The sequence below is a fragment of the Tamandua tetradactyla genome, chromosome 9 (genome assembly GCF_023851605.1).
Source record: "Tamandua tetradactyla isolate mTamTet1 chromosome 9, mTamTet1.pri, whole genome shotgun sequence".
NCBI classification, from domain to species: domain Eukaryota; kingdom Metazoa; phylum Chordata; class Mammalia; order Pilosa; family Myrmecophagidae; genus Tamandua; species Tamandua tetradactyla.
In genome coordinates this window covers 33,110,156-33,136,560 of record NC_135335.1, presented here as the reverse complement: position 1 = coordinate 33,136,560, position 26,405 = coordinate 33,110,156, and the positions used below count along the sequence as shown (strand labels likewise).

At 48.4% G+C, this 26,405-nt stretch overlaps 1 protein-coding gene across 2 annotated transcripts in view; it reads left to right on the top strand.

Moving 5' to 3' along the window:
* Window positions 1–26,405, top strand: part of NUP210 (nucleoporin 210) — a 142,488-nt gene that overhangs the window by 100,136 nt on the left and 15,947 nt on the right. For both annotated transcript variants that reach the window (XM_077116402.1, XM_077116403.1), the window contains 12 exons: window positions 78–182; window positions 323–424; window positions 12,004–12,132; window positions 13,253–13,380; window positions 13,488–13,623; window positions 15,365–15,427; window positions 15,672–15,851; window positions 18,535–18,615; window positions 19,761–19,892; window positions 21,154–21,312; window positions 24,004–24,095; window positions 25,680–25,854. In XM_077116402.1, the coding sequence (XP_076972517.1) occupies window positions 78–182; window positions 323–424; window positions 12,004–12,132; window positions 13,253–13,380; window positions 13,488–13,623; window positions 15,365–15,427; window positions 15,672–15,851; window positions 18,535–18,615; window positions 19,761–19,892; window positions 21,154–21,312; window positions 24,004–24,095; window positions 25,680–25,854 (1,482 nt within the window). The remainder of the gene's footprint in view (window positions 1–77; window positions 183–322; window positions 425–12,003; window positions 12,133–13,252; window positions 13,381–13,487; window positions 13,624–15,364; window positions 15,428–15,671; window positions 15,852–18,534; window positions 18,616–19,760; window positions 19,893–21,153; window positions 21,313–24,003; window positions 24,096–25,679; window positions 25,855–26,405) is intronic.

Sequence of the window (26,405 nt, the reverse complement as noted above, 5' to 3'; positions counted from 1 at the left end):
CCCCACCCATTTCCGCCCAGGGGAGGGGAGACCGGCAGGGACTCTTCCATCCGACGACTCTGACCTTGCCTCTCCAGCCCGAGCCTCTCGTGCCCGTGTCGGCCTCCATAGAGCTGATTCTGGTGGAAGACGTGCGAGTGAGTCCGGAGGAAGTGACCATCTACAACCACCCTGGCGTCCAGGTGGAGCCCCTTCCCGGCCCCCACGCTGCCCTGGGCAGGGGGCGAGGGCGGGTGGGGGGTGGGGGATGGAGCGGGCACGAGTGAGCCCCTTGCCCATCGACTTCAGCCTGACCTGCCCCCGCCCCGTCTCCCCGTCGCAGGCGGAGCTCCACATCAGGGAAGGCTCTGGCTACTTCTTTCTCAACACCAGCGTGGGAGACGTCGCCAGGGTGGCCTACGAGGAGGCCAGGGGCACGGCCACGGTGAGTGGAGGTGACCAGGCGCCCGTTTCCGCCGTCACCCACTGTCATGTGGCTAATGGGTTAATTATTTGAAAAGCTGACTTAATAGCATGAACTAAAATTGGCAAGGTCTTTACATCTTCTGACTCATTGTCTCTGAAACTTCAGTCATTCTTGTTTGCAAACTACCCAAACTACCAGTTACCTAACCATTTCCTTTCAGTCTTTTCATTGAGATTAAAATAGTATTGCACAAAGAGCATTATAGCAACCATAAAGGAAATTATTCTTAAAAGATATAGCAGCTTTCTCTATTTTTTCTCGTTCTTTTCTTGACCCTCTCTCAGTCTTGCAAATACTGACTTCACCTGTGCTTGTGGTAGGACAGAACTTAGCATCCTGCTTCCTTCAATTATTTTAACCTGTTCCCCCCCACATTCCCTTATAAGTAGGCTGATTATTTTTATGACTGCAGTCATTTGTACTTAGCCATTGTCTTCTTGTAGAGCGTTTGGGTTGTTTAAATTTTTCTGTTTTTTAAAAATAGCCCTGAGGTTGTAGCCAAGAAAAAAAATGAGTCAAAAATAAAAAACGATATTCTAAATGTCTGCACATCTGCATGATGGGTTATTATGCAATTGTGAAAAGTAAGCTTACTTAAAAGGAAACTTACTCTTGTGTGTGTAATCCCACTATCATAAGTCATAAATAAAAGCAGCCAAAAGCAAAGGCAGTGACGGCCAAGCAGTGTTATTAAATTTCAGCCATGCTGTGCCTCTTAGCCTAAGACATGCTTTCCCTTTGTGAAAAGCAGTTGCCCAGTGTTGGACAATTGTGTAGTCAGACCAGCACCTGATGAGACTTTCTTTGCACTCAGGAAAGGCCTGGGTTGATTCAGTGCTTGGCATGTGTTAGGCATTCAGATTGGGCAGCAAGCGAGGAGAGGCTCGAACTTCACCTTGACCTTGGCCATCCTCTGGGCCTGGCACCATGTTTGCTTTAACCTTGCCTTGTTCTTGCACGTCAACAACAGCATTCAACCAACTTCCTCATTTCAGGGAAGGCTGACGTTGAATTCACCTGTGTAGTAACCTAGTCCCAGAGTCTCCTTTCAGAAAGGAAGCTACGGACAACTTGTGCGGTGCGTTTCAGAAATAAAGCCCACATCTCCCAACTCTCTGTTCAGGATTTCTTCAGCCATAACTCCCTGCGCTTCTATCTCTCTGACTTTTGCATCCACTGACTGTCTTAACACAGGAGTCATGAAATCTGACCTCTCTGGGGTGAATCAGATGTCAAGTGAGAGAGTGAAATGATCAGGAAGTGAACATACCCTGAAGTGTGGTGCTTTAAATGGCACCTGGCATCTGACTTCACTGATGGGTTGCGACAGGGAGTGGTGGGGCTTGTGGCAAACTGGAGAGTATGGCTTTGTCTAAGGGGCAACCATGATGCACCTCTAGTTGATTTTTATTGTTGTTATTCTTTGTGACCTATATATTGAGATATAGTTCACGTCCCAGAAAGGTATCCCATTGAGAGCATATAATTCAATGAATCATTTTAGTATGTTCACAGATATGTTCAGCTATCACCACTGTCAATTTCAGAGCATTTTCATCACCTCAAAAAGAAACCCCATATCCAGTGCCCCCCTCAGCCCTAAGCCACCACAAATATACTCTGCCGTTACTGATTTGCCTATTCTGGACAGTCCATATAAATGAAATCATATAATTTGTGCTCTTTGTGACTGGTTTCTTTCACTTAGCGTAATGTCCTCAGGGTTAATCTATGTTGAAGCATGTATCAGTACATCCTTCCCTTATATGGCTGAAAATACTCCATTGCTTGGTAGACCAAATTTTGCCTATCTTTTCATCCATTAATGGACATTTGGATTGTTTCCACCTTTTGACTCTTCTGAATAATGTTGCTATAAATATTTGTTTTCAAGTTTTTGTGTAGACATTTTTTTTTCCATGTATAGTTGGGTATATGCCCAGAAGTGGAATTGCCAATAACTTCATGTTTAACTTTAAAAAAAAACTGTCAAGCTGTTGTCCAAATGATTGCATCATTTTACATTCCCACCAGCAGTGTATGAGATTTCCAGTTTCTCCACATCCTCACTAAAATTTATTATTTGGCTTTTTGATTCTAGCTATCCTGGTGGGTAAAAGCTCGTTTTAATATGTCTTTCCCCGATGACTAATGATGTTGAGCATCTTCTCATGTGCATATTGTCCATTTAAGTCTTCTTTGGAGAAGTGTTTATTCATATCCTTTGCCCATTTTTAATGGGTTGTTCATCTTTTTGTCATTGATTTGTAGGAGTTCTTTGTATATTCTCTATATTAAACCTTTATCAGATATATGGTTTCCAAGCATTTTCTCCCATTCTGTTGGTTGTTTTCAGTTTCTTGATAATGTCCTTTGATGCACAAAAGTTTTACATTTTGTTAGATTCTGATTTATCTATTTTTTGTATTGTTACTCATACTTTAGTGTAATATAGGTTGTCTTTTAACTTTCTTAATAGTGTCCTTTGAAACATAGACATTTTTAATTTTGATGAAGTCAGTTTATCTTTTTTTTTCTTTTGTTGCTCATGCTTTGGATGTCATTCTAACAGTCCATTGGTAAATCCAAGGTCACTGAGGATTTGTCACTATGTTTTCTTCTGAGAACGGACATTCTGATCTTTTTTCGAGTCTTAAAGGAAAAGCATCCTGTATTTCACCATTAAGTTTAATATTAGCAATAGGTTTTTTGTAAATACCCTTTGTCAGGTCTAGAGAGCTCCCTTCTACTCCTAGTTGGTTGAGTGTTATTTATTTTTATTTTTATTTTTTTGAAATGAAAGTGTGTTGGTTTGTCACATGCTTTCTCTGCATCTATTGAGATGACCATGTGGCTTTTGTTTGCTCTTCTGTTGATATGGTGTCTGTTATATTAATTAATTAAACCAATTTTGAAATTCCACTTGTTCATGGTGTATTTTTTTTTATTTGTTGCTGGGTTTGGCTTGTTAATATTTTGTTGAGAATTTTTGAGTATTCATAAAAGATATTGATCTATATTTTCATTTTGTTATATCTTTGTTTTTTGATGTCAGGGTAATTTTAGCCTCATTGAATGAGTTGGGAAGTGTTCACTCCTCTTTTATGTTTTGGAAGAGTTTTTAAAAAATTGGGATCAACTCTTTAAATGATTGGTAGAATTCACAAGTAAAGCCAGTTGTGCCTGAGTTTTTCTCAGTGGTTAGTTTTTTATTATTAATTCATTCTCTTTACTTGTTATAGATCTATTCACTTTGTTTTTTTCTTGAGTCACTTTTGGTAATTTGTGTCTTTCTAGGAATTTAACCATTTGTTCTAGTTTGCTAGCTGCCAGAATGCAACACACCAGAGACAGATTGGCTTTTAATAAAAGGAAATTTATTTCATTAGTTCTTCAGAGGAAAGGCAGCTAACTTTCATCTGAGGTTCTCTGTTACATGGAAAGGTACACAGTGATGTCTGCTGGCCTTCTCTCCTGGCTTCTGGGTTCCAACGGCCTTCCCTGAGGCAATTCCTTTCTATATCTCCAAAGGCCTGGGCTGAGCTGCAAGGGCTGAGATGAGGTATGCTGAGCTGCTTGGGCTATGCTACCTTGAGTCTCTCATTTCAGCATCAGCCAATTAAATCAAACATCATTCATTGCAGCAGGCACACCTCTTAGCCAACTGCAGATGTATCAGCAACAGATGAGGTTCACATACCATTGGCTCATGTCCACAGCAACAGAACTAGGCACATTCACCTGGCCAAGTTGACACCTGAACCTAACTACCACACCATTTCATTTATCTAAGTGGTCTAATTTATTGGCATATAATTATTCATAATTTTCCTTTATAATCCTTATTTCTGTAAGATCAATACTAATAATCCCTCATTCATTTCTGATTCTAGTAATTTGAGTCTTCTTCCTTTTTTAATTGGACAGTCTGGCTAAAAGTTTGACAATTTTGTTCAAAGAACCAGCTTTTGGTTTTGTTAATTTTCCCCTATTGTTTTTCTATTCTTATTTCATTAAGTTCCACTCTAACATTTTTGTTTCCTTTCTTCTGCTTGCTTTAGGTTTTGTTTACTTTTCTTTTCCTAGTATTTTATAGCTCTATCTTTTTTTCATGATATAGGCATTTGCAGCTATAAAATTCACTCTAAGTACCACTATATGTGCATCCCATATATTTTGGTATTCTGTGTCTTCATTTTCATTCATCTCAACTATTTTCTAATTTCTCTTTCGAGTTCTTCTTTGATTCATTGGCTATTTATTTAGGAGCATATTGTTAATTTTCCACACGTTTGTGAATTTTCCATTTTGCTTGTTATTGATTTCTAATTTCATTCCTTTGGGGTTGGAGAACAGACTTTGTATTATTTCTGTCCTTTTAAGGTTTTATGAGCTAGCATATGGTTTATCCTCAGAGAAAGGTCCATGGCCACTTGAGTAGAATGCACAGACTGTTCTTTTTGCAGTGATGTATAGATGTCTGTTAGTTGTAAATGGTTTAAATGTTGTTCACGTCTCTGTTTCCTTGTTGATCTTCTGCCTAGTTCTATCTGTTCTTGAAAGTACAGGGAAATCTCCAATTACTATTGTTGAACTTTCTCTCTCCCTTCATTTTTGTCAATTTTTGCTTTGTCTATCTCAGTGCTCTGTTGTTAGCTGCGTCTGTGTTTATAATAATTGTGATATCTTTCTGATGGATTGACCCTTCTGTCCTTATAAAATGTGCCTTTTAAGTCATTTTGTCTGATGTTCTTATAGCTTCTCCAACTTTCTTTTGGTTGCTGTTTGCATAATATATCGTTATTCACTTTTTAACTTTCTCTCTGTTTGTATCTTTGAGTTGAAAATGTGTCTCATGTAGACAGCATCTAGTTGGATCTTGCTTTTCTATCCAGTCTGATGATATCTGACTTGTGTTTGGATCGTTTATTCTCATTTAATGTTCCTACTGATGTAGTTGGATTTATGTCTGCCATTTTACTCTTTATTTTTTATATAGCTCATGACTTTTTTGGTCCTCCATTCCTCTTGTGCTATTTTTTTTTTTTTGCATTAAGTGAGAATTTTCTAATGTAGCATTATAATTTATGTTGCCTGCTTTTTTCCCCTGGTGTGTGCTTTTCTTTTTCTCTTCATGTCTTGCAATTTTTTGTTGGGAACTGGACATTTTAGGTAATATATTATAATAACTCTGGATGTTGGTTCGCACCCTCTGACGGGCTTATTATCATCATCCTTGTTTACTTGTTTGGTGACTGGCAGGATTATTTTAGTGAGGCTTATCCTGCCCTCCCCCAGTGACGGACTCCCAATATTGCTCCTCGAGGGTACAGCCTTGGGTGTCCAGTCACTCACCCGGGGGTGGCACTGGCTTTGACAGAGCTCTCTTTGACTGTCTCTTGCCCTGACCACACCCAGCTCTGCTAGGTGCTAACTATTGCTTTTATGCCTGCTTCTGCCCTCTGAGCCATGGCTGTGGGGGAGGAGATTGGGCGAAGGGGGTGGGCACTTCTCTCTGAGTGACAGCCCATGCTTTGGGAGCTGGATGCTTGGTGCATGGCAGGGAGGGGCAGCAGATCCAGTCTCCAGCTTGCCTCTCTCAACATGGACCCCTCTGTCCCATGGGCTGAGGGCAAGGGCGACGGAGGCTCTCGTTTTCTTAGCTGGCCCCATACCTCTGTCCTGCGAGTGAGGGTGGGGCAGAGGAAGAGAGCCCCAGCTCCCAGCTGCATTTGCCCAGAACCTAGTCCCAGTAACAGGTGGTGATGGGCAGGATGAGAAAACCCAACATCCTGCCCCTCCTGGGAGCGTTGGCCAAGGGGGAGCTGGGGGAGAGGGAGGTCCGGGTTCCTGGCTAGGCTAATCTGGACAGGAATCTCCATCCCCTGAGCTCAGACAGTGCAGGGGAGGGGGTGGGGAAGGGCAGGGGTCTTATTTCAGATACCACAGATTCTTGTCGTTCTCATGGAGTTTTAGGATATTTTCTTGAACAAACTTTTCTTCATTTGCTGTATCCCCTTTTTCTAGAACATTTAAATGGGTGGAATTTTCAAAAATAATTTCCATGCATTTAGCCGGGGAGCAGATCCCAAGATCTCTTTCCACCATCGTGCTGGAAGCAGAAGCTTCCAGCTGACTTCTGGGTCATAGGCTTATGGGGTTTGTGGGGTAAGAGCTTCTGATTTTTTGAGAGAAACTAGAAATCTCCCTTTCTCCCCCCTTTTAAAAAAACTGTAGTTACCAGTTCAGGTGTGGGTTTTTCAGTTTGTCTGTTTATTTTGGGCATAGACAGGCTCCGGGAATCGAACCTGGGTCTACGGCATGGCAGGTGAGAACTCTGCCACTGAGCCACCGTGGCACCACCCCGTTTGTTCTGTCTTTGAGGGTTAGCCTCTGCCTGTGAGCCTCCAGTTTTCAGTCTTGGCCTCCTGCTAAGCAGTGGGAAAGGACAAGCTCCCCCCCGCCGTGCACTGTCCCATGGCGGGAGGCAGTGGCATCCTGGAAGTTCCTTTCTTTTCAGAGGCAAAATGGAGCTTCCCTTAGCACCTGGGGGCACATGTGCAGGTTTTCAAGGAAGCTTGAGAGTGGCTAGAAGACCAAGATCATAGGACACTCTCCCCCAAGCATTTGTATCCCCTTCATGAAAGAAAGACTAATTCCCTAGCCGTTCCTCTAGCATGAGTGAGTGTTCACTATCACATCCTTCATATTAAAGGAAAACCTCAAATCATAAATAATGCTACTGCTTGAAACATGCCTTGACTTGCTTGACTTGTAGAGATTAAAAATAGCTCCCCTGTTATCAAGAAGAGGAATGATTCAAGTTAAGGAAACGTGTACAGTGCCATTGAAGCTCAAGGAACACCTTCACATGCCTATTACTTTGTACCTGAAGAAAGAGCGAGGCAGACAGAGAGAGAGAGAGCTTTTGTGCAAGAACAAGAAGTCCTCAGAGGCTGCCTTAACAGGTAGTGAGCACCCTGTCACTGGAAGCATTCAAGGAGAAGCTGGGAAACTTGTCTGAAATACTCAAGACAGGATTCAAGTTTCAGAAGTGTGGTTTCTTCAGAAGACCTATGAACCCCTGTTCAGTCTTAAAATGCTGTGATTCCAGGATTATGCCTGTGCAGGTCCTACCAGCAACAGATCCTAAGATTCTCCTAATTGCGACAAGGACTGATGTCCCCATTTTACAGATGGGGGAAGCAAACTGCATATCGCAACCCTCCCTCCTGCTGGCGGACTAGGCTAGTCTAACCCTGCGGGCAGCGGCCCAGCTTTTGTCTTACCCTAGAGGCTTGGGGTGGGGGGTGGGCATCTTGGCCACTCGGGTCTCAGCTTCCAACTTCATTTTTGGCCTGTGCCAAAGCCCATTGCAACCCTCCGTGAAATTCAGGTTTCGGTTCCTTTTTTCCTCTTATGTAAGTTGCGGGAAGTATTTTTCACGGAGTGTTGACAGCTGGGTGACAGGTCCTCGCAGCTTCTTGAAGGACGTTTACACATTTCTTTGGCATTTTCCAGCTGCTAATTAGCAGCGTTCTCATTTCCCTTAATCACAGAGACAAGAAAGCCCGCGACAGTTCTTCAGTTAGCTCATAGAAAATGTTTCTTTCTTCCCTATTGATACACATTCCGAACGCAGGACCGGCCCCTGGGTGAGTCTGGGCGTCCCTGGAAGGAAAGCGGGGCGCTCAGACAACAGGCCTTGGGGAGGGCATTATGCCCACACAATGCACCAAGGACTGCTAGGGTCGGGGCTCAGATTCATTCTGCTCATGCCACCCCCAGAGCTCTTTGTAAGGGGACCTTTATTTCATGGGTTTTTGTTTTTCGTTTTGGCTGGCTTGCAGTAAGAGTCTTTACCTTATTTAAACTTGAGGTTTCTTTCTTCTCCATAATTCTTTACATTTCAAAATAACTCCTCAAAGTAGAACCTCTGTGATTATAAGAGCAGGAGGAATGAGCCTATTGTGCGCTGAGCACTTCACGCCTTTCATTAATTCACATGTTCAGCGGACACCGAGTGCCTCTCGTGTGCCGGATTTCATGGTGAAAAGACCGGACACAGGCTCTGCTCTCCTGAGCTGCAGTTGTGTTTCTCTGTGTCTCCCAAGTCCTGCCAAGCGTAGGCAGTTATAGTGCCATTTTATGTTCACCGGGCATGGTTGGAGAAGAGAATCCACCTTCTAGAGAGGAGATGGTTAAATAGGAGGCAGGACTCAAACTCAGGCCTGCGCATTTTGCATGAGCTCAGTGTTACCCGGCACAGACCACCGAGCCTCCTAACCCTGGGTGTGACCTCTGATGCTCCCGCATGGCAAGGCCAGGCCCCCCCACGCGAGCCGCAGACTTGCTGCATGACGTGGAAGCTGCTGGCTCCAGTGCCGTTTGGAAGTATCTGCAAGGCTCCTTCCTCTCCCACACATCCCACCTGTCAAGAGATGAGTCTGAAGTGTGAGCGGGCCCCAGGGAAGCAGGCTACTGGGCGCTTTCGGGCAGAATCCCGAGGCCCTGTGACATGCACGAGGTCCGGGTTCCAAGTCCAGACACTGGCAGAGCTGCCCGTGGCTCCATTCACAGTGTCTTAATGAGCAGTAATGCATTCATCGTCTCCGAGATGATGACAGGACTTTCCCTTCGGCTCAGTATTCGTCAACATTCCCAGGTGGCACCTTCAACACTCAGAAATTAACCATTCATTCTGAGCGTTGATTTTCCTACTCAGTTTCCTTCACAGACATTTTCCCGGATGCTGGTGAAGAAGCATGTGGATCTCAGGTTCTATCAGAGGCAGGAAGGTGTGATAGATGCATGGAGACCCTAGAATTAAGAGTGGGTGCAAGGCTGCACCAGTAGCCGGCAAACCCCTTCACTTGCCCAAGCTCAGCTTCCTCATCTCCAAAGTGACCCTAATGGGCTCTGCCTTCAAGCGCTGACCTGGGGATTAAATGGGCAGATGTATGCAGCCTTTCCAGAGATGGTAGCTAGACACCATCCTCTGCTTCTTTTACCTGGAATGTATTTAGCTGCCCATTCTCTAGGAAATCATGTGGATGAGGAATTGATTCTCAACCGCCATTTTGTGTCTTTGTTTAAAATGTGCAAAACGGTCCTTTGGAAGGAGAGGCAAAAAGAGAAAGAAAACAACAACCTCCCCTCCATTCTCTTGTGTGGGCCCCTCAGTAGGTGCCACATGTAATTTCTTCATGTTCGTCACTTGCCATCTCCCGACAGCAGGAACGTTTGCAAGGGTATCAAAGCGAGCTCTCATCACTCTCTGATTTTTAAATGAATCTTTGTGGGAAATGTAATAAGCCAGGGTGAATTGTCTTCCACAGAATTAGAGACCTGGTGGCTCCCAGACCCCACTCCTCAGCCCATATTTAATACCGGGTTCTCATGACAGTGGCACAGATTACCTGGCCGTCATGTTGGAGTGCAGGCCTGATTTTCACTCTGGGATCTTGGTTAATCTCCTTTAGGTGTTTGTGTGAAATAATCCAGGTGCACGTCATCTGTATAGGTGCGCCCTTGAGCTTAGTTATCCTGGCAGGGTTTTTGACTTGGTCCATCTCGCTAACCATTCCCATCCCCCTCCCTCCCCAGCTAACTGGGTTTTTGTCTTTCTCAGTTGGAGCCTTTTTCTCTTCCACTGCTTAATAGCTTCAGTCTGGTTGCTGGAGGCCTCAAGCCCATTTCCTCTGGGGGTGTGGCACAGTGTGATTGAAAGACCCCTAGCTGGGAGCCAGCATCTCTGGGTCCCCACTCCAATTCTGTCCCTCCAAGGCTGTGCAACCTAGGATAGTTTCTCACCACCTTTGGGCCTCAGTTTCCTCATATGATCACTGAAGGGATTGAATTAGAATCAGCACTTCTCAGATAGGTAAAGGGTACTTGGAATTTGTAGGTATTCTTCAGAATTTCTGAGCCTTAACCAAATAGTTTTACTCTCTGTAAAGCTAAGCACGCTGAAGCATCAGGTCTCTTTGCTTTTATTCATAATTCCTCAGGGGTGTGACCCTGGTTTGTTTCCTACTCAAGACATACTGTTGATCATCTTTATTTGTGGATTCTGTATTTGCAAATTTTCCTGTTCATTAAAATTTATTTCTAATCCCCAGCTCAATGTTCATGGCACTTTCATAGCATGAATTTGTAGACATGCACTGAGTGGTGAAAAATTTGAGTCACCGGATGTGCACATTCCCAGATGTGGTACAGCTGGGCCACATGCATGCTACATTTTTGTTTCAGCTCTCATGCTATAAACATGTGTCCTTTTGCGTTATATTTAATACCACATTTTTGTGCCTTTTCTTGGTGGTATCACTGTTTACAGTGGCTTCCACAGTAGGGCTGAAGTGCTGTCTAATGTTTATAAATGCAAGAAGGCTGTGATGTGCCTTACAGAGAAAATATGTATGTTATCTAAGCGTCACAGGTGTGAGTTATTGTGCTGTTTCACAGGTTCCTGACATCGTGAGTCAGTTGCAAATTTTAGTTTTGCAAATGGTGACCTGCTCTCCTTGCACAGGTGTATTCTCCCCACCCTGAAATGTGTATAAGACTACAAATAGCACGCAGCAAAGGTAGTCCCAAATGAAGATGTGGGGCAGTCTTCTGGGCTCCCTCACTGGCTGCTTCGGTTGTCGCTGCCTGCCCAGCTTCATAGTCCACTGGTTGAGATACATGCCTAGGCGATATGACCAGTTGGTGAAGTCCACCTTAAATAGACAAATGTGAATGCCCAACCTCTGTGACAAGAGTGATTTTGTTGCAGTTTGTTAGGGGAGAAATTGTTTTGAAGGTGGGGGCCCTGAAGGGGATAGACAAAGAAGAAGAATTCAGAAAGAGATCTTCAATAGTGAAAAGATCAGAAAACACTAGCTTAGATTTGTTCATTCACTTGGAACATTCTATGAGGTCTGTACTTCAAACAAAGCTGGGCTTGCAGAGATGAGAGATCTGAAGGGCTTACATTTGAGTGGCCTCTGGGTCTTTTCACAGATTCTATGATTCTGTGAGTTCACATTGGGACTAATAAGTGAGAGTGCCTTTTGGAAAGCAAGGTAGCTATTCATATAGGTCCCTGATTTGCAGTTTCCAATAATCATGACCCCATGTAGGACTACAGGGAAAGTTGGACAGATATATGGAAACCTGCGGTTGAAGCCCCACTCTGCCTCCAAGTTGCTGTGTCCCAAGGCTCCTGATGTCCCCCTTCAAGCACCTTCCATTTTCTTCTCTTTGTGGAGTGTACAAAGTTAGAAGAAGTGCTGTCTGAGACTCATCCTAGCACTACATTCTACATTCCAAGCCCATGCCCTGACTGCAGAAGGGACTCATAATGGAAGGTGTGGGCAATGCAATGTTTGGATTAGATTTTCCCTGATTCACTGCTTCCAAATTCTGGCTCACACATCCCATCCCATGATAGGCTGATGCTGAGGAGTCAGAGGTGAGGGGTGTCGAGGCCGTCGTGCAGGCACTGACCTCCCCTTGCAGCTGTCTGACCAGGTCCACCTCCGATGTTCCAGGTGCATCCTTTGCTCCCGGGCTCGTTGACCGTCATGATCCACGACTTGTGTCTGGCCTTCCCTGCCCCAGCAAAGGCCAAAATCTACATCTCGGACATCCAGGAGCTGTACATCCGGGTGGTTGATAAGGTGTGTATAGGCTTCGTGCCCTGGTACTTCCTCTGCTGAGCAGCAGAGACCAGGGAAATAATGTGGTTGTGGAAATTTCCTCATTGTTTCTTAGGATTTTGCCTTTTTCCCCAATTGCCTGTGTCTCTCCACCCCCTTCCAGAGAAGCACTAAATGTGCCATGGTGTCTTTTTGTCATCCCATGTGGATGATACAGAGTAACCTTGGATGTTATATTTCATCATCTCGCTGGATGTGGATAAGGCTTGGCTGTAAATCCTGCTCGACTTGTCTCTAAACTAGCCTTGAATCGGGAATTCATGTCCTCTAGGTTGGCTAGGCTACAAACCAGCCAGGCACAGACCCTGGCTGATCGTGAATTTTCTTCTCCAGTGTCAGTCTTGGATTCTCTGGAATTTCAGTGGCAAATGAATAAGAACTCACTAACACAAAACACTTTTGCAAAATGAATAAATAATAGCTCTAGGGTTTTAAACATGTCAAATAGGGAATTTTTACTTTTCCAGGTATCTTAAGATATCTGAAGCTAGACTTATAGAGAGTTGCCATTAGGTCCTTATTTTCCAGGATAGATAGAATGGTTAAGAATTAAAAGAAGAAATTTTCAAACAGTGTAGACTACTTAAAAAGATAATATTCTCTTATACAATCTTACCTGCTCTTCCTGTAATCTTATCTGTACTGTTAATTTGCTGACCAGACTTCTGTTTCTTCACCACGTATTCCTGGCTGTCATTTCCTTAACTTCTTACCATGTGTATTACCTGCTGCCGGGTATGTGCTATTTGGTCAGTGAGCATTTATTCAGCTCCTGCTGTATGCATGTCACTGTTCAGAGCATGTCCCCTAATCTTCCTAGTTAGAGCGTTAGTTTTCTCAAGAGCAAAAAACATGATTTATGCATCTAAGGCTCTCCAAGGCCCTTGTATAGAGTAGGCACTTAATCAGTTTTCATTTGCTGATTGTTGACCTTCCAGAGGTCAAAGGGGTGATGCATCCCTGGTTCCCAGGTTTGAGAGTTTGAGGTTGGTGATGCTTTCTTAGAAAGTCATAGGGTACCGTCAGTGGTAGAATTAGTAGTTAAAATGTCGCCCCTGGTTCTTCGCCCATCCTGATGTAGGTGGAGATTGGGAAGATGGTCAGGGCCTATGTCCGAGTGCTGGACTTTCACAAGAAGCCTTTCCTGGCCAAATACTTGGCCTTCATGGACCTGAAGCTCCGGGCAGCCTCCCAGATTGTCACGTTGGTGTGAGTCCCCCAAGGGGCCGGAGGAGGGAGGGCGACTCTGGCAGCAGTGCAGACCCCGACCCCAGCTCCGTCCGGACGAGGTGCTGGAGCCCTACCCTCTCTTGCAGGGCCCTCGACGAAGCCCCTGACAGCTACACGGCTGTGTTCCTCGTCCATGGCACGGCCATTGGCCAAACCAGTCTGACCGCAGCTGTGACTGATAAAGCCGGACAGAGAATCAACTCGGCCCCGCAGCAGATTGAGGTAAACCTGTTCCTTTTCCTGCCATCTGGTAGCAGCTGAGCCCCTACACGTGAACTTGTGCTGGGGGGGGTCTGCTTTTATTTTGATAGGTTGGGAATTTTAAGGGCAGTCCAGGAAACGACCATAAAGAAGATATATTAAAATCTTTGCCCCACAGCATCCTCTGATGAGAAGGAAGCTTTTACCAGGGCACCCAAGAGACAGCACTATTAAGACTATCAGAACAAGTGGTGGGGGCGTGAGCTATTATAATTTCCCTTTGCAAAAGAGAGGGGTGATGTGGCCCAGAGAAGGGGGAATGACTTGTCAAACGGCACGGGAGTGGCAGAACATTCTTTAAACCTTCAATGTGCTATCAGGGTGAAGGGGACAGAGAGGAATCATTCCCAAAAAGTGCCATGGCTAGACAGATTTTGGCTTACTGTGCAAAAGAACAACTCAACTGTCCATTCTGATGAGCATTAGAACCGGCACTTAGAAAGTGGCCAGGTCCCATCCCTGGAGGAATGCAAGTCAAAGTCCCTGCAGCAAGCCGCTCCTAGGGGGTGCACTCTGAGGCACCTCCTGGACCTCATTTCAGGGTGTGACTTGGAGCTGACCTGTGACAGGAGGTTTTGCCGGTGTCACACGCTCAACCAGAGGCCAGGACAGCAGTGGCCAAGGAATCATGTCCAAATTTGTGCTTTAGTAGTGGCACTAAACTGTTTGGGTTCTGCCCGTGTCCTCGTCGGTCTCGGCCACACAGGTGCTGGCAGGTTTTATTAATCCGTGTCCTTAAGTTGTTGGATGCAATTTGTGCCTCTAGATGAAAAGTACGCTTTTCTCCTCCTGGTGATGAGAAATTCATTCCTGTCTATAAATAGCACAGCCCTATGAAGACTAATCCTGGCACATACGCAGTGCCTTGGCGGGCTTCCGCAGTCGCTCACCCGGCAAGCACACAGGGAATGGAGGGTGCTGCAGGAGGAGGTGTTGGGGCTTTGCCTTGATATGGAAATGGGGGACACCCCAGCCCTATTCTCTGACCTGGGCCAGTCCCTGCCCCCTCTGGAAAGTTTTGAAGGAGTTGGAAGTTAGGAACTGCATATAAGGTCATTTATCAGTAGAAATTTGGAGAAATTCAGTACAAGAGGAAACATTACAAAGATGCTTTGGGAAAATCTCAAAGGCGTTGGCTCTCAGGCTTCACATGCCTCAGAACCACCCAGACAGCCTGCTGGAGCCTCCCCTTACCCCATCACCACCACCACGCACACATCTGGTTCTCGAGGTCTTGCGTGGGAATGGAGAACTTGCATTTCTAATAAGTTCCCAAGTGACGCTGCCACTGCTGGTTCAGTGACATAGTCCGAGAACCACTGCTGGAGCAGGACGTCTCAGACATCTCGGATGAATTAAAAGTCTGTATTTCCATCAGGCTTAATGTCCCTGGTGAAATGAAATGCCATCAAGAGCAGTGGTTATAGAAGGTGGAACATACCTGTGGAATTGCAGCTCTTCCAACTGATGGGCTGGAAGGAGGGCCTGCCGAGTCAGGGGGACCATGTCTCTGGGCCTGGGTCTGGCAGCTGTACACACCCCCATGCTGGCCCTAGGGTCCCAGGCCCCCTGACTGTGTCTCTTCAGGATGGAATGGGCTTCATGCAGCAGGCTGCCCTCTTGTTAGGAAAAGTGTGAGCTATGCTCAGCTGGTGTGAGCATGGCAAGCAGCGGTCCCCTTGGTCTCTTACGTCCCCCCCAGGTCTTTCCCCCATTTCGGTTGCTACCCAGGAAAGTGACACTGATCATCGGGGCAACAATGCAGGTAAGAACTGAGGTGCTCACCCTTTCTCCCCACACTCACCCCCGACCAGGGCTCCACGGGGGGCTACCCACCCACCCCTGCCCTGGCTGCAGGCATGCCCACCTGTGGGGTCTCTGACTTAGCGTGGTGTCGGAAGGGGACTGAGGTCACCTGCTGTCAGGTACGATCATCCCTATGTGTTGGCTGGCGTGGGCTGCCCAGCAGGATGGGCACTGCCATCTCCCACCCCCCACCCCCACTGCAGATCACCTCGGAGGGCGGCCCCCAGCCGCAGTCCAACATCCAGTTCTCCATCAGCGACGAGGGCGTGGCGGTGGTGGACAGCACCGGCCTGGTGCGGGGGCTTGCCCTGGGCAACGGCACCGTCTCCGGGGTCGTGCAGGCGGTGGATGCTGAGACCGGCAAGGTCATCGTCGTCTCCCAGGTAACAGAGGTCACCGCGGGGAAGTCTGCCCCAGGGATGGAAATGCCATTTCCCTGCACTGCCCAGCCCTCATGATGGGTGTAAGTGGGGCCACTTAGGACTGGGAGACAGCCCTGCGGGTGGGATGTGGGACCTGCCTCCCAATGTGCCTGCACCCCCCTCTGAGGGTCCTAGAATATCTCCTAAGTCTGCAGTCCCTGCCAGTTAAGGCTGCCCTGGGCCAGCCCTGCCCACTCCGGGTAGCATCTGGACTACCTGGGCTGCTCACCTGCACGCTCCGTCACCCTGGTTCTCCCCCACCCCAGGGCCAAGACATCCAGTTTCTAATGATGATAATGGTTGTAGTTTCTGTATCAGACTTTGTCCCAAGCACATTACTGTCAACCTATTCAGTCCTCACAGCACCCTCGTGCATTTTATTACGGTCCCCAGTTGCAGCTGAGGCACCAAGGACTCAGAGGATAAGGAAATAGCGGGTGACTTACAGAACTGTGTGGCGGTTCCGGGATGGGACATCAGAGCTCTTGATCCTTTAGTTCATTCACTTCTAGCAGGGCTTGAGGATGCTTGGCTGGAAGGGAATGGGGGTTGTTGGCAAATGACGCTCCTTGGGGACCACCTGTGCATTTTTGGAGGATGCACTGGCTCAGCTACTTACAGCCGTGGATAATTGAACACATGTACCATTTCAGATCTGGGTTGGTATTTCAAGGAGAAAAAGGAAACTCCAGAGTTGCTCACTTTTGTTCATCTAGAGATGAAGCTGCCTCCCAAGCCTGTTTGCCAGAGTGTGGGATATTTCCTCATGGCTTTTGTGGGTCAGCAGAGAAGCTGGAAAACTGAGTGGGGGTGGGGTCTTCTCCCCAGGATGGCCTCCTGGCCCCATTTTGTTGCAGGTGCAAGTTGGCATGTCTAAGATCTGACAGGTTTCCTTCCTTCCCAGAGGGCCTCCCCAGGAAAGGAGACGGAAGTCCATTTCCATCTCCCGTCATGGGCCTCAGGGCTACAAATTAATTACAGGGCCACTCCCTGGCAGCCTACAAACCATTTCAGGAAAGATTGCTTCATGGACCCTGTTGCCCTGAAAGTTGGTAATGAGAAGAGCTTTTCATTCTGTGTAACACAGTATGGACAAATAACTCTGCAGAGCCCAGTCCTCCCGTTCATCTGTCAGAATTAGGTCCCCTGAAAGCTATCCATCCGTGAGCGCCTCTGAGTTCAGAGCATTTATGCATCGCAGGCCCCAGGAAGCTGGGGCAGGCATCCGCCTGGGGGGGGGGGGGGGCGCTGTGTGCCCCCTGTTCACCGAATTTGACTTTGATTCGATATTGAGTTCATTGATTTACTCCCATTTCCAGCAATTTAAGTGTCTGCCTCCAAGTATCCCAGTTGAACTACAAAGTCTTTCTGAATCCCGGAGATGGACATTTTGATTCTGTGTATCGATTTTATAAAGACAATAGGAAAGCTTCAGCCTTCGGAAGATCTGTTCTCTGGCTGGCAGCAGGGGATGGGTAGGCATCCTGGAGAATCAAATTAAGGATCCCAGGAGGCTCTGCTTCTTTTTCTCCCCCTATATAAAGAAAGGATTGAGGCCTCAGGAACTGGTGCATTTTTTTTTCTGCCCAGGATCCCAGGTGACTGAAACGTCAGCTGGTTGGAATTTAGCCATAGGGGCCCTAAGCCATCCATTTTCCCTCCCGGCCCTCTCTCCTCTTTGTGGTCTGACCTTGGCAGGGCTGACTCCCTTCTCTGGGTCTCCTACCTGGTGGTTTAGAGGAGATGCTGGGGAAAGGCCCTGGTGCCCCTTTGACAGGAGGAGAGGCTGTGCCACCAGCGCTGTCTGAACAATATCTCCGTGAGCTCAGGCAGACAGGCTCAGCCTCAGGCCTTGTCCATGGCAGGGCCTGTGGGGTGATTCTGGTCAGATGCTTCCAAACAGGTCAGACCTGTCCAATCCAGCTCACAGAACAAGCACCGCATAGCCGAGAGGTGGGCCAGGCCTGGCAGGAGGAGACTGAGTAGTGAGAAGGACAAAGGGATGGAAGGGAACAAATGAATATCAAGCACCTGCTGTGTGCCAGTGTTAGCCCAAATCTCAAGGCACAGAAAGTGGACTCGGCATGAACACATATAAAAGGAGCATAAGGGCTTTAGTAACCTGAGTTCAGCATGAGTCAAGAGCATTCTGAAGTAGCCAATAAAGTTCGGCTTGGCCAGGTTAATAGGAATATAGAGTTCAGAATGAAGGAGGAGATAAGGTCTGCTATCAGACTAACTAGTTCCTGCATTCAGTCTTGTATCCTACATACAGAGAGAGACAGAGACAGGCTAGATTTGAGGTTGGGAAGGTCCTGGAGACCTGGTCCCCTGTGGGCTGCTTAGCCTAACAAGACCAGTCGCCAGTCACTACCCCAAGTCTCTGCAGGGAATATCTGGAGTAACTGGGGCAGCTAGGTCTGTGGGCTCAGAGGACCAGGTTGGGACCCCCACGTCCACGTGGAAATGATCCACCTGTAAAGGGCCAGGTTGCTGCAGGAGGATGTGCATCGTGCTGGGCAACCTGGTGGCTCTAAGCTGACCTCGGCAGCAGCATCCTTCCTTTGAAGGGGTCCCTTCCAGAAGCACCTATCTCTGGCATGGAGTCTCTACCCCAGCCTGAGCCTCAAAACCCTTTTCCTAGGATCGCGTGGAGGTAGAAGTGCTGCTTCTCCAGGCGGTGAGGATCCGAGCCCCCATCACACGAATGAGGACAGGGACCCAGGTGAGGCAAAAACCTCTCTACCCCATCCTGTCTGTGCTCTCCAAGCAGCCGCTCAAGAGGGCTCAGGCTCTGAATGCCAGTTCAGGATGAGCTGGGGTTGGGGGCATGTTGCTCCCTCCAGTGCTGGGCCTTTGCACATGCTGTCGCCTCTGCTGAACACTTCTCCACTTCCCCTTCACCTGCTTAACAACCCTGTTGATCTATGGGGCTTAGCTTGAGCTGAACCTCCTGTTTATCTCTGGGGCTCAACTTCCCTGAAGTTCCTGTCCCAGACCAGAGAGGTGCCCTCTCTTAGTCTCTTTTGTAGCACAAAGCTCCTTAGTTGCTTGGCATTTGTCTTCTTCGAATTTTATGTTTGCACAACTATTGACTAATGCTGCTTCTCTGCTAGACTCTCACCTTCCCACACCCAGAATAGCACCTGGCGCATAACAGGAGCTAACATTTGTAAACAGCACCCCCTCCCCAAGTGTGTTCTCTGTGTTAATTCATTTCATGTTCATTTAGTGTTCACAGCAGCCGAAGAGGTAGATGCCTATATCACTTGCACATTACAGAGGAAGAAGTTAACAAGTAGGAAGGTTACGATACTTGCTCAGGGTCAACACAGCTGGAAAGTGATAGACGCAGGGTTGTTGCAGACTGTCTGAAGCCTGTTTTTACTTTCTGCTGTATTGCCTCTGGGGGTGGGGGGTGCTCAGCAAATACTGAACGAATTCCCTCCACCCTGTTCCACCTGAGCAGGGAGCACCTGTGAGACTGGGAAAGAGGAGCAAAGAGATAGGGACCCCTGGGCAGTGGGAGTTGTGCTGGTAGGGAGTTGTAGAGCTCGGGGCAGAGTCGGCTCCACAGATAGGGGGGCGCCTGGCCATGGTGAGGCCCAACCCCCAGCAGGAGAGGGCTGGGGTAGGGAGAAGTCTGCTTCTGGCTTTCATGTGTCTCTTTAGTATTTTGTCAAACCCTCCCGAGCCTGCACCAAGCCCTTCTCTGGTTAAGGGATTGGCATACCTCCCATCCTGCAAAGGAGACAGAAAAGTACCTGAACAGTGGAAAGGCAGTTCCTGGGGCACCCCAGGGCTTCTGGAGGGGTCATTCCTGGCTCCTCCCCGACCCCAGTGGTCACAGGGCCTGGCTTCTCTCCCCAGATGCCTGTCTACATCACCGGGGTCACCAACAGCCAGAACCCATTCTCTTTTGGCAATGCCGTGCCAGGCCTAACCTTCCACTGGTCCGTCACCAAACGGGACATCCTGGACATCCGGGGACGGCACCATGAGGTGAGCACCCCTGCCCACCAACCTCCGTCCTCAGCCAGCATTCCAGGCTTGGGGAGGATTCTGTACCCACATCTCCTCATACGAGGGCTGCTTCTCTGTGCCCAGATGGCACCTGGGGACCCTTCTCTGCCTTCCCTCAAGGCTCACCCCAACCCCTTTCTCCCAGTGGCTGCTGCCATGCTCTCCATCCCTTAGTGTCCTTTCTCGTCTCTGCCCAGTTCTGACCATGCCAGAAATAAGGTCTCCCTAGCCCTCTGTTCTTACTGCACCCCAAGACAAGACCACACCCCTTCCCATTGTAAGCATGTTCTTGTTAATCTCTGCAGAGAACCAAACAGAAGCAAAATGGCCACCTTGTGGAAAAGTCCTGGACATTCTAGAATGTCACAGGACCTTGGTGAGGGGTGGGAGTTGTCTACTCTGTGGCTTCTGACCCCCTTTCTGAGATAATTCTGGCCGCCTTGGCGTTGTCTTTGGTTTTGTCCTCTTTGTCCTCCACTGGGAGGTCCCAGCCTCAGGAGGGGCTGCAGAGAACCTGCTGAGCTCCCTCTTTTTGTTGGCTGAAACCCAGATGCACTCAGGGTCATCCAGCAAGCCAGCAGGGAAATGGGGCTGCAAGCCAGGCCTCATGACTTCAGGCTAGACCCCTGGCTGGGTCCTGGCCTTCAGGAAGTGAGAAGGGGAGTTGTTCTCGAGGTTGCTTCTTGCCTTCCCCTTGAACAGAGGGGACGGAGGGCAGACATGAGAGTGAGCTTTCCAAAAGGCCCCTTGAAGTGCATCTAGTATAGGATGAATGCCCTTTCCCCACCCCACCCAATGGAACCAAGGGATCCCTGTGCCTGGGCTGCTTTCCCAAACACTGGCAGTGACGTCCTAACAGATGGACCCCATAGCAGAGCAGGCTGTTTGTGGGAAACGCTGTGAAACCGAACGTCCCCCGTGGTGATTCCTGACACTAAAGCTCAGCGTGTTAAAGGCTCTGAGAAGTCCTGCCAGACTGAGAGCTGGCACACTTGGTTTGACCTAGCTCTTCCAGACGCACCCGGGAACATCGTGAGACCCAGGGGGGCTCATTATGCCACGCTTGAGCTAGGTGCCTGTGGTCCGCCCTGCCCTGGGGCCAGCCAGGCTGACCTTGAGAACAGGAAGGCAGCCAGCAGGACCTGAGGGCTAGGAAGTCCAGGGCTGCAGAAGGCTCTGCCTTTTGGGGTGCTAGGGGACCCTGCGGTTCTTTCCTGCAAGCGTGTTTGATGTCTCCCAGGCGTCCCTCCAGTTGCCGTCGCAGTACAACTTTGCTATGAACGTGCACGGCCGGGTGAAAGGCCGGACCGGGCTAAAGGTGGTGGTCAAGGCGCTGGACCCCACAGCCGGGCAGCTGCATGGCCTCGCCAAAGAGCTCTCCGACGAGATCCAAATCCAGGTAACAGGCCGGCAGAAGCCGCCGCGTGGGAGGGAGAGTAAGTGCCAGCAGCCCCTCATCTCCTGCAGGAGGGCCGTATGGTGACATACCAGTCCTGTTGCTGACCCAGGACTGGGGCCGGAGGCAGAGAAGCAGGAATGTCCCTGCCCTGTCCTCAGACTGCTGGGGAGATAGATCAGGTTGTCACAACGTGGTGAGGGTCGGGGGCGGAACTGTGGGAAACCCAGAAATGGCCGAAGTGCTGCCAGAGGAGGTGACATCTCAGCTGAGTCGGGAAGGACGAAAGGAATCAGCCCAGCAGAGGCAGTGGTGTAGGCAAGGACCTGGAGGTCTGAAATCACTTGATGCCTTCCAAAAATCGCCAATATTTTATGAGCTTGGAGTCTGGGTTGCCTTACTGGTAGGAAGAGGTTGGGAAAACTTCTAGGCTGGACTGTTAATTTAATTACCTATCTTTATGTAACAAACACTCGTACAGCACATAGTAGGACAGACATGCTCTTTCATGCTTTCCAAGTGTTAACTCATCTAACCCAACGTGACACCTCTGAGGCAGGGCTGCCACCTGATGAGCTTAAGCCTCAGGGTAGTGGAGTGACTGGCTCAAGGTCACAGGGTGCAGACCGGGCCACAACAGGCTCAGGTGCCAGGCTGTGGGCGGCCTGATGGATGTTGGCAGATGGGAAAGCCGCGCCCCAGGGAGGCGAGGTGTCTGTGGAGACCACAGAAAGAACATCAGAAAGTGGAGCCCAGTCCTTTTCCCACCTGCTCCCTGGTCCCTGCATCATTCTCTCCGACCTCTCCTGCTTACAATGTAGGACTCTGGACAAGTCCCTGTCCCCCACTGGAGCCCCAGCTGTAAAGTGGGGAAGCTGGCTAGAGCATTTTCATGCCGCTAACCCAGGACTCAGTAACCCTTGGTTCCTCCTAAATTGCGAAGAAAAACTGAAAGCAGTCCCCTAACTATCATAAGAGAAGAGATGGTTTCAGGTTACCTGATCAAAAAGAAATAAGGCATTTTTAAACAGAGCACATACACAAACAGGGGTTAAAAAGCAGTTTTTAAGAGAAACACCCAGTTGCCACCACCCATCCTTGCCAGTGCACACACACATGCATACACAAATTTTTCCGGGTTAAAAATAGGATAAAGTAAGTTCTGACACCTACCATGGAATTAAAGATAGGGCTTCACAGCTTCTAAATTTGGTGACTGTAATTAAGTCAGTTCATGGCCCTGTGCCTCAGTTTCCCCACCTGATAGCAGATGAAGTTGAAGTAAATCAGAAACGTCAAAAAGCTAAATTCAGCCCACAGATGTGTTTTATCAGGCTCACGCAATGCTTTTAAACAATTTTTATTTGTTGCCAGCATTTAAAAATAGCAAGATTTCATATAATAATCCAATACACAGCTTGTGTTAAAGACATGGCATTTTGCCAGGTAGCAAAATCAGCAGGGGAGGCGAGGCAGCCCCCACCTCCACCCTTTAAATAGGCTGTGCTCTCTGTTTCGCTGCAGGCCCCACCACTCCCTGTTGTCTCCCCCAGCAGTGAGGCCAAATATCTGTTGCCTCGGGTAGCTCTCATACCTTTACCTCTGTCAAAAGAGGAATAGATAGAGATGATGTGTTTCAAGAAAAGTAGAGAACCTGTTTCTTAGTGGATGAATTTACCTGTATGGTAAGCATGTCAGAGTCAAAATCAGCAAAGCCACTTGACTCTTCGATGTCCCCTACCTGGCTGCAGGTGTCATCTGAGTTTGCCCTGGACTCACTGAACAGCAGAACCCCCAACTGGCTTCCCAGGACTGATTATCATTCACCGCTGACACTGTCCTTTCCCTTGCATTATGCCATGCAAACCCCACAGCTCTTTGGCACAGACATGGCAAGGATTGTCTGCAGCAGACCTGCTGTCCAGATGAGCAAACCCAGGCTTGAGTGCACAGTCAGAGCATGGTGGAGCTGGGTGGGAGGGGAGTCCGGCCAGTTTCTTCCTGGAACCTCATTCGTGATGGGGAGCTGAAGACGCCACCCCCCGCCCCACCCCAGCGTGCACCTGCCCCTGAGCCAGGCCTAAATGCCGAGTGAGTGCTGCCGCTGTGGGCTCTGGGCGCCGTCGGCGCACCTGGAGAGTGGTGGACCGGATGTGATCCTAACATTATCAGGCTCCTCATCCTCCAGATTGGAGTCACAGATACTCCCATTCACCGGGGCCACACAGATCCTGCCAGAGCATGGCGAGCCAGAGGGAGCAAGATAAGGGGCTAAGGTGGTGAAACAAGTAATTATTCTGAGATGGTGACAGTGAGAAGCAGAAAGGAAAGTCTAGATGGTGCTTTCCGACCTCAGAAATGAAACAAGATCCCGTGCCTGTGTAAATTTGGCGTGCTGCTGTCCTCTCACATGCCCTGGAAAATCAAGTTCCCTAACTAGGAACAGAGGAAAAGATCCAGGGTCCCCGGCCTGTAGAAGCAGCTCCCACTGGGTCATGCAGGTGTGTGCCTGCCTGCGTTTTCTCAGCACACCTCTGGCCTCTCTTAAAAGTTGACTCTAACCACCGTGTCACCTGGACCTGGCAGGTGGAGGCTGGCAACCGTTTTTCTGGTCCCTCCTTGGCCCTCATCGTAGGAGAGAAACTTTGACTCCTGTGTATCATAGGCAATAAAACCTGGCCTCTCTTTCTCCAGGTATTTGAAAAGCTGCTGCTGCTGAACCCTGAAATAGAAGCAGAACAAATATTAATGTCACCCAACTCATTTATAAAGCTTCAGACAAACAGGTATGTGACTCAGCTCTCATTTTCAGCAAGGCTGCGGAAGCCGGGCTCACATCCGACAACTCGTTTGTCAAAGTTGTCAGAAGCCGTGGATGTGTTTGCAGAGGACGCGGCTTCTGCAGCCTTTCTTCTCTTTGCCGCCGACTTCCTCTGCTCTTCCACGTCACTTCTCACCGAGGGCCCCTCCTCTCCTCCCCGTAGCCTAGAAACATTTTAAGGCTAGCTGCTTAAATTCAGAATGTGAAAGGGGGCCACGTACCGACTGGAAGCATTCAATTTTTCCAATGCTTCTGCGTTTCCAAAACCTGCCATGCAGAGTGGAGCCCTGTGGACAAGCAGTGCCGGTGTTACCTGGGAGCTTGTTAAAATGCACGTCTTGGGAGCCACCCCAGACCTACAAAATGCGAGTATACACATTTTAACAAGATCCCCAGGTGACAGGCAGTCACATGAGCATTGGAGAAGTGCTGTTTAAGCATCTCTACGACACAGTAACTACCTTTGGTTTGAAGGGGGCTGCCTTTGGTAATGATGTACTTGTATCTGAGCTGTAGTTGCAAAGTAGGGGGATACATGGGCTGGAGGATGGTTTATATGTCGCACTAAACACACACACACAACATTCATTCAACCAATGTTATTTAGATGCTCAGCTCTATGCTACGTATGGGGAACAGAGATGTATGATGTCCAGTGTCCTTGGAGAGCCTAGAAATAAGGGAACAAAATAGAATGTTCAGTCTAAAGCCCAAAGACGGGGCCTCCACTTGAGAACTTAGGGCAGGTATTTCAGAGATGGAGATGCCTGAGCTGTGTTCTTGAAGGATGAATAGGAGTTCAGCAAATTAATGAGGATAGGGGATACATTAGGGGAGAAAGTCCAGACCAAGGTATTAGTATTGGCTTAAATTCATCTGGAGACAGTCGACTGGGCTGGGGCAGAGAGAGAGGTGAGCAGGCTAGCGCCTGCAGCCGGAATCTTTCTCGATTATATGAAGAAGTAAAAGAGTGTAAGATACTGCATAATTTGTCTCTTACTCTGTGCATAGTACCAAGACCGTTTACAAAGCACTCTTGAAAGTAGCCCATTTTTTTATCTTAATAGCCCTTGGAAAGGGGACAGGGCAGGATCATTGCTTCCCTGTCATAGTTGAGGAAACTGAGGCAGAGAGAGGTGGCCTGCTGTGCCTAAAAGCATGCAGCTGTTTGGAGAGGGCTGTTGGGACTGGCTCCGAGTTCTTTCTAAATCTGCATCCCGCTCTCCTTCCACCAAGCCAGGCTCTCTTATTTTGGCGAACGGATAGCAATCGACTGCAGAAACGAGCTTTTACCATATATGTGCCATGTAGCTGGTGGAAGAGACTCAGTCCTTCTGCTCCTTCCCTCCCTCCCAACCAGCCCCCGCTTGGCACAGTTTCTGGGAGAGCAAGAAGCGACACTGCCCGCAAAGCCACAGTTTTCCAAATCGGGTTTCCGTAGGCCACTGATGAGGCCACGGCCAGTCAGACGGCAGGTGGCGAACCCCGCACGCCTCGCTGTGACCCACTTCCGCCTTCCCTAATAACAGGCCTGTTTTGTTTTCCAAAGGGACAGTGTGGCTTCTCTGAGCTACCGCGTCCTGGATGGGCCTGAGAAAGTTCCTGTCGTGCACATCGATGAAAAAGGCTTCTTGGTGTCGGGGTCCATGATTGGGGCGTCTGTGGTTGAAGTGATCGCCCAGGAGCCTTTCGGGGCCAACCAGACCATCACCATTGCTGTAAAGGTAGGAGGGTGTAAAGCAGTAGTGCCGAGCCAGCATTCTACCCTTTCAGTGTGAGAACGGGTATTTCACCTTCCAGCTGAGAAATTAGATGCAGGGATTTGTTTAAGAAGAATTCAAGGGCAGAGGCCCTAGATAAAAAGCTACAGCTTCTTCAGGCCGTCAGAATCAGAGCTCCTTGGAGATATTTTTTCCAACTGCCTCATTTTCATAGATGCAGAAATGGAGGCCCAGTGAGGTCTGTGATTTGTCCAAGGCCACAAAGCAGGGATCAGATCCCCAGTGTCCATTGGATCTGACTGTGGACCCCATGACAGCTGATGGCTGGGTGCCTACTGCCCACCAGCTGGTGCCCAGAATAAGGTAGCATCTCGAGAACACTGGTCCCTTACGCACAAAAGCTCATTTAACATGCCCACCGATGTCCACAGAGGATTTATTCCTGATCACCAAAAGATGGGAGCCACCCACATGTCCATCCACAGGTGAACGGATAAACACTGTGGGGGCCATATATCTACATGATGGAACATTATTCATTCATAAAAACGAAT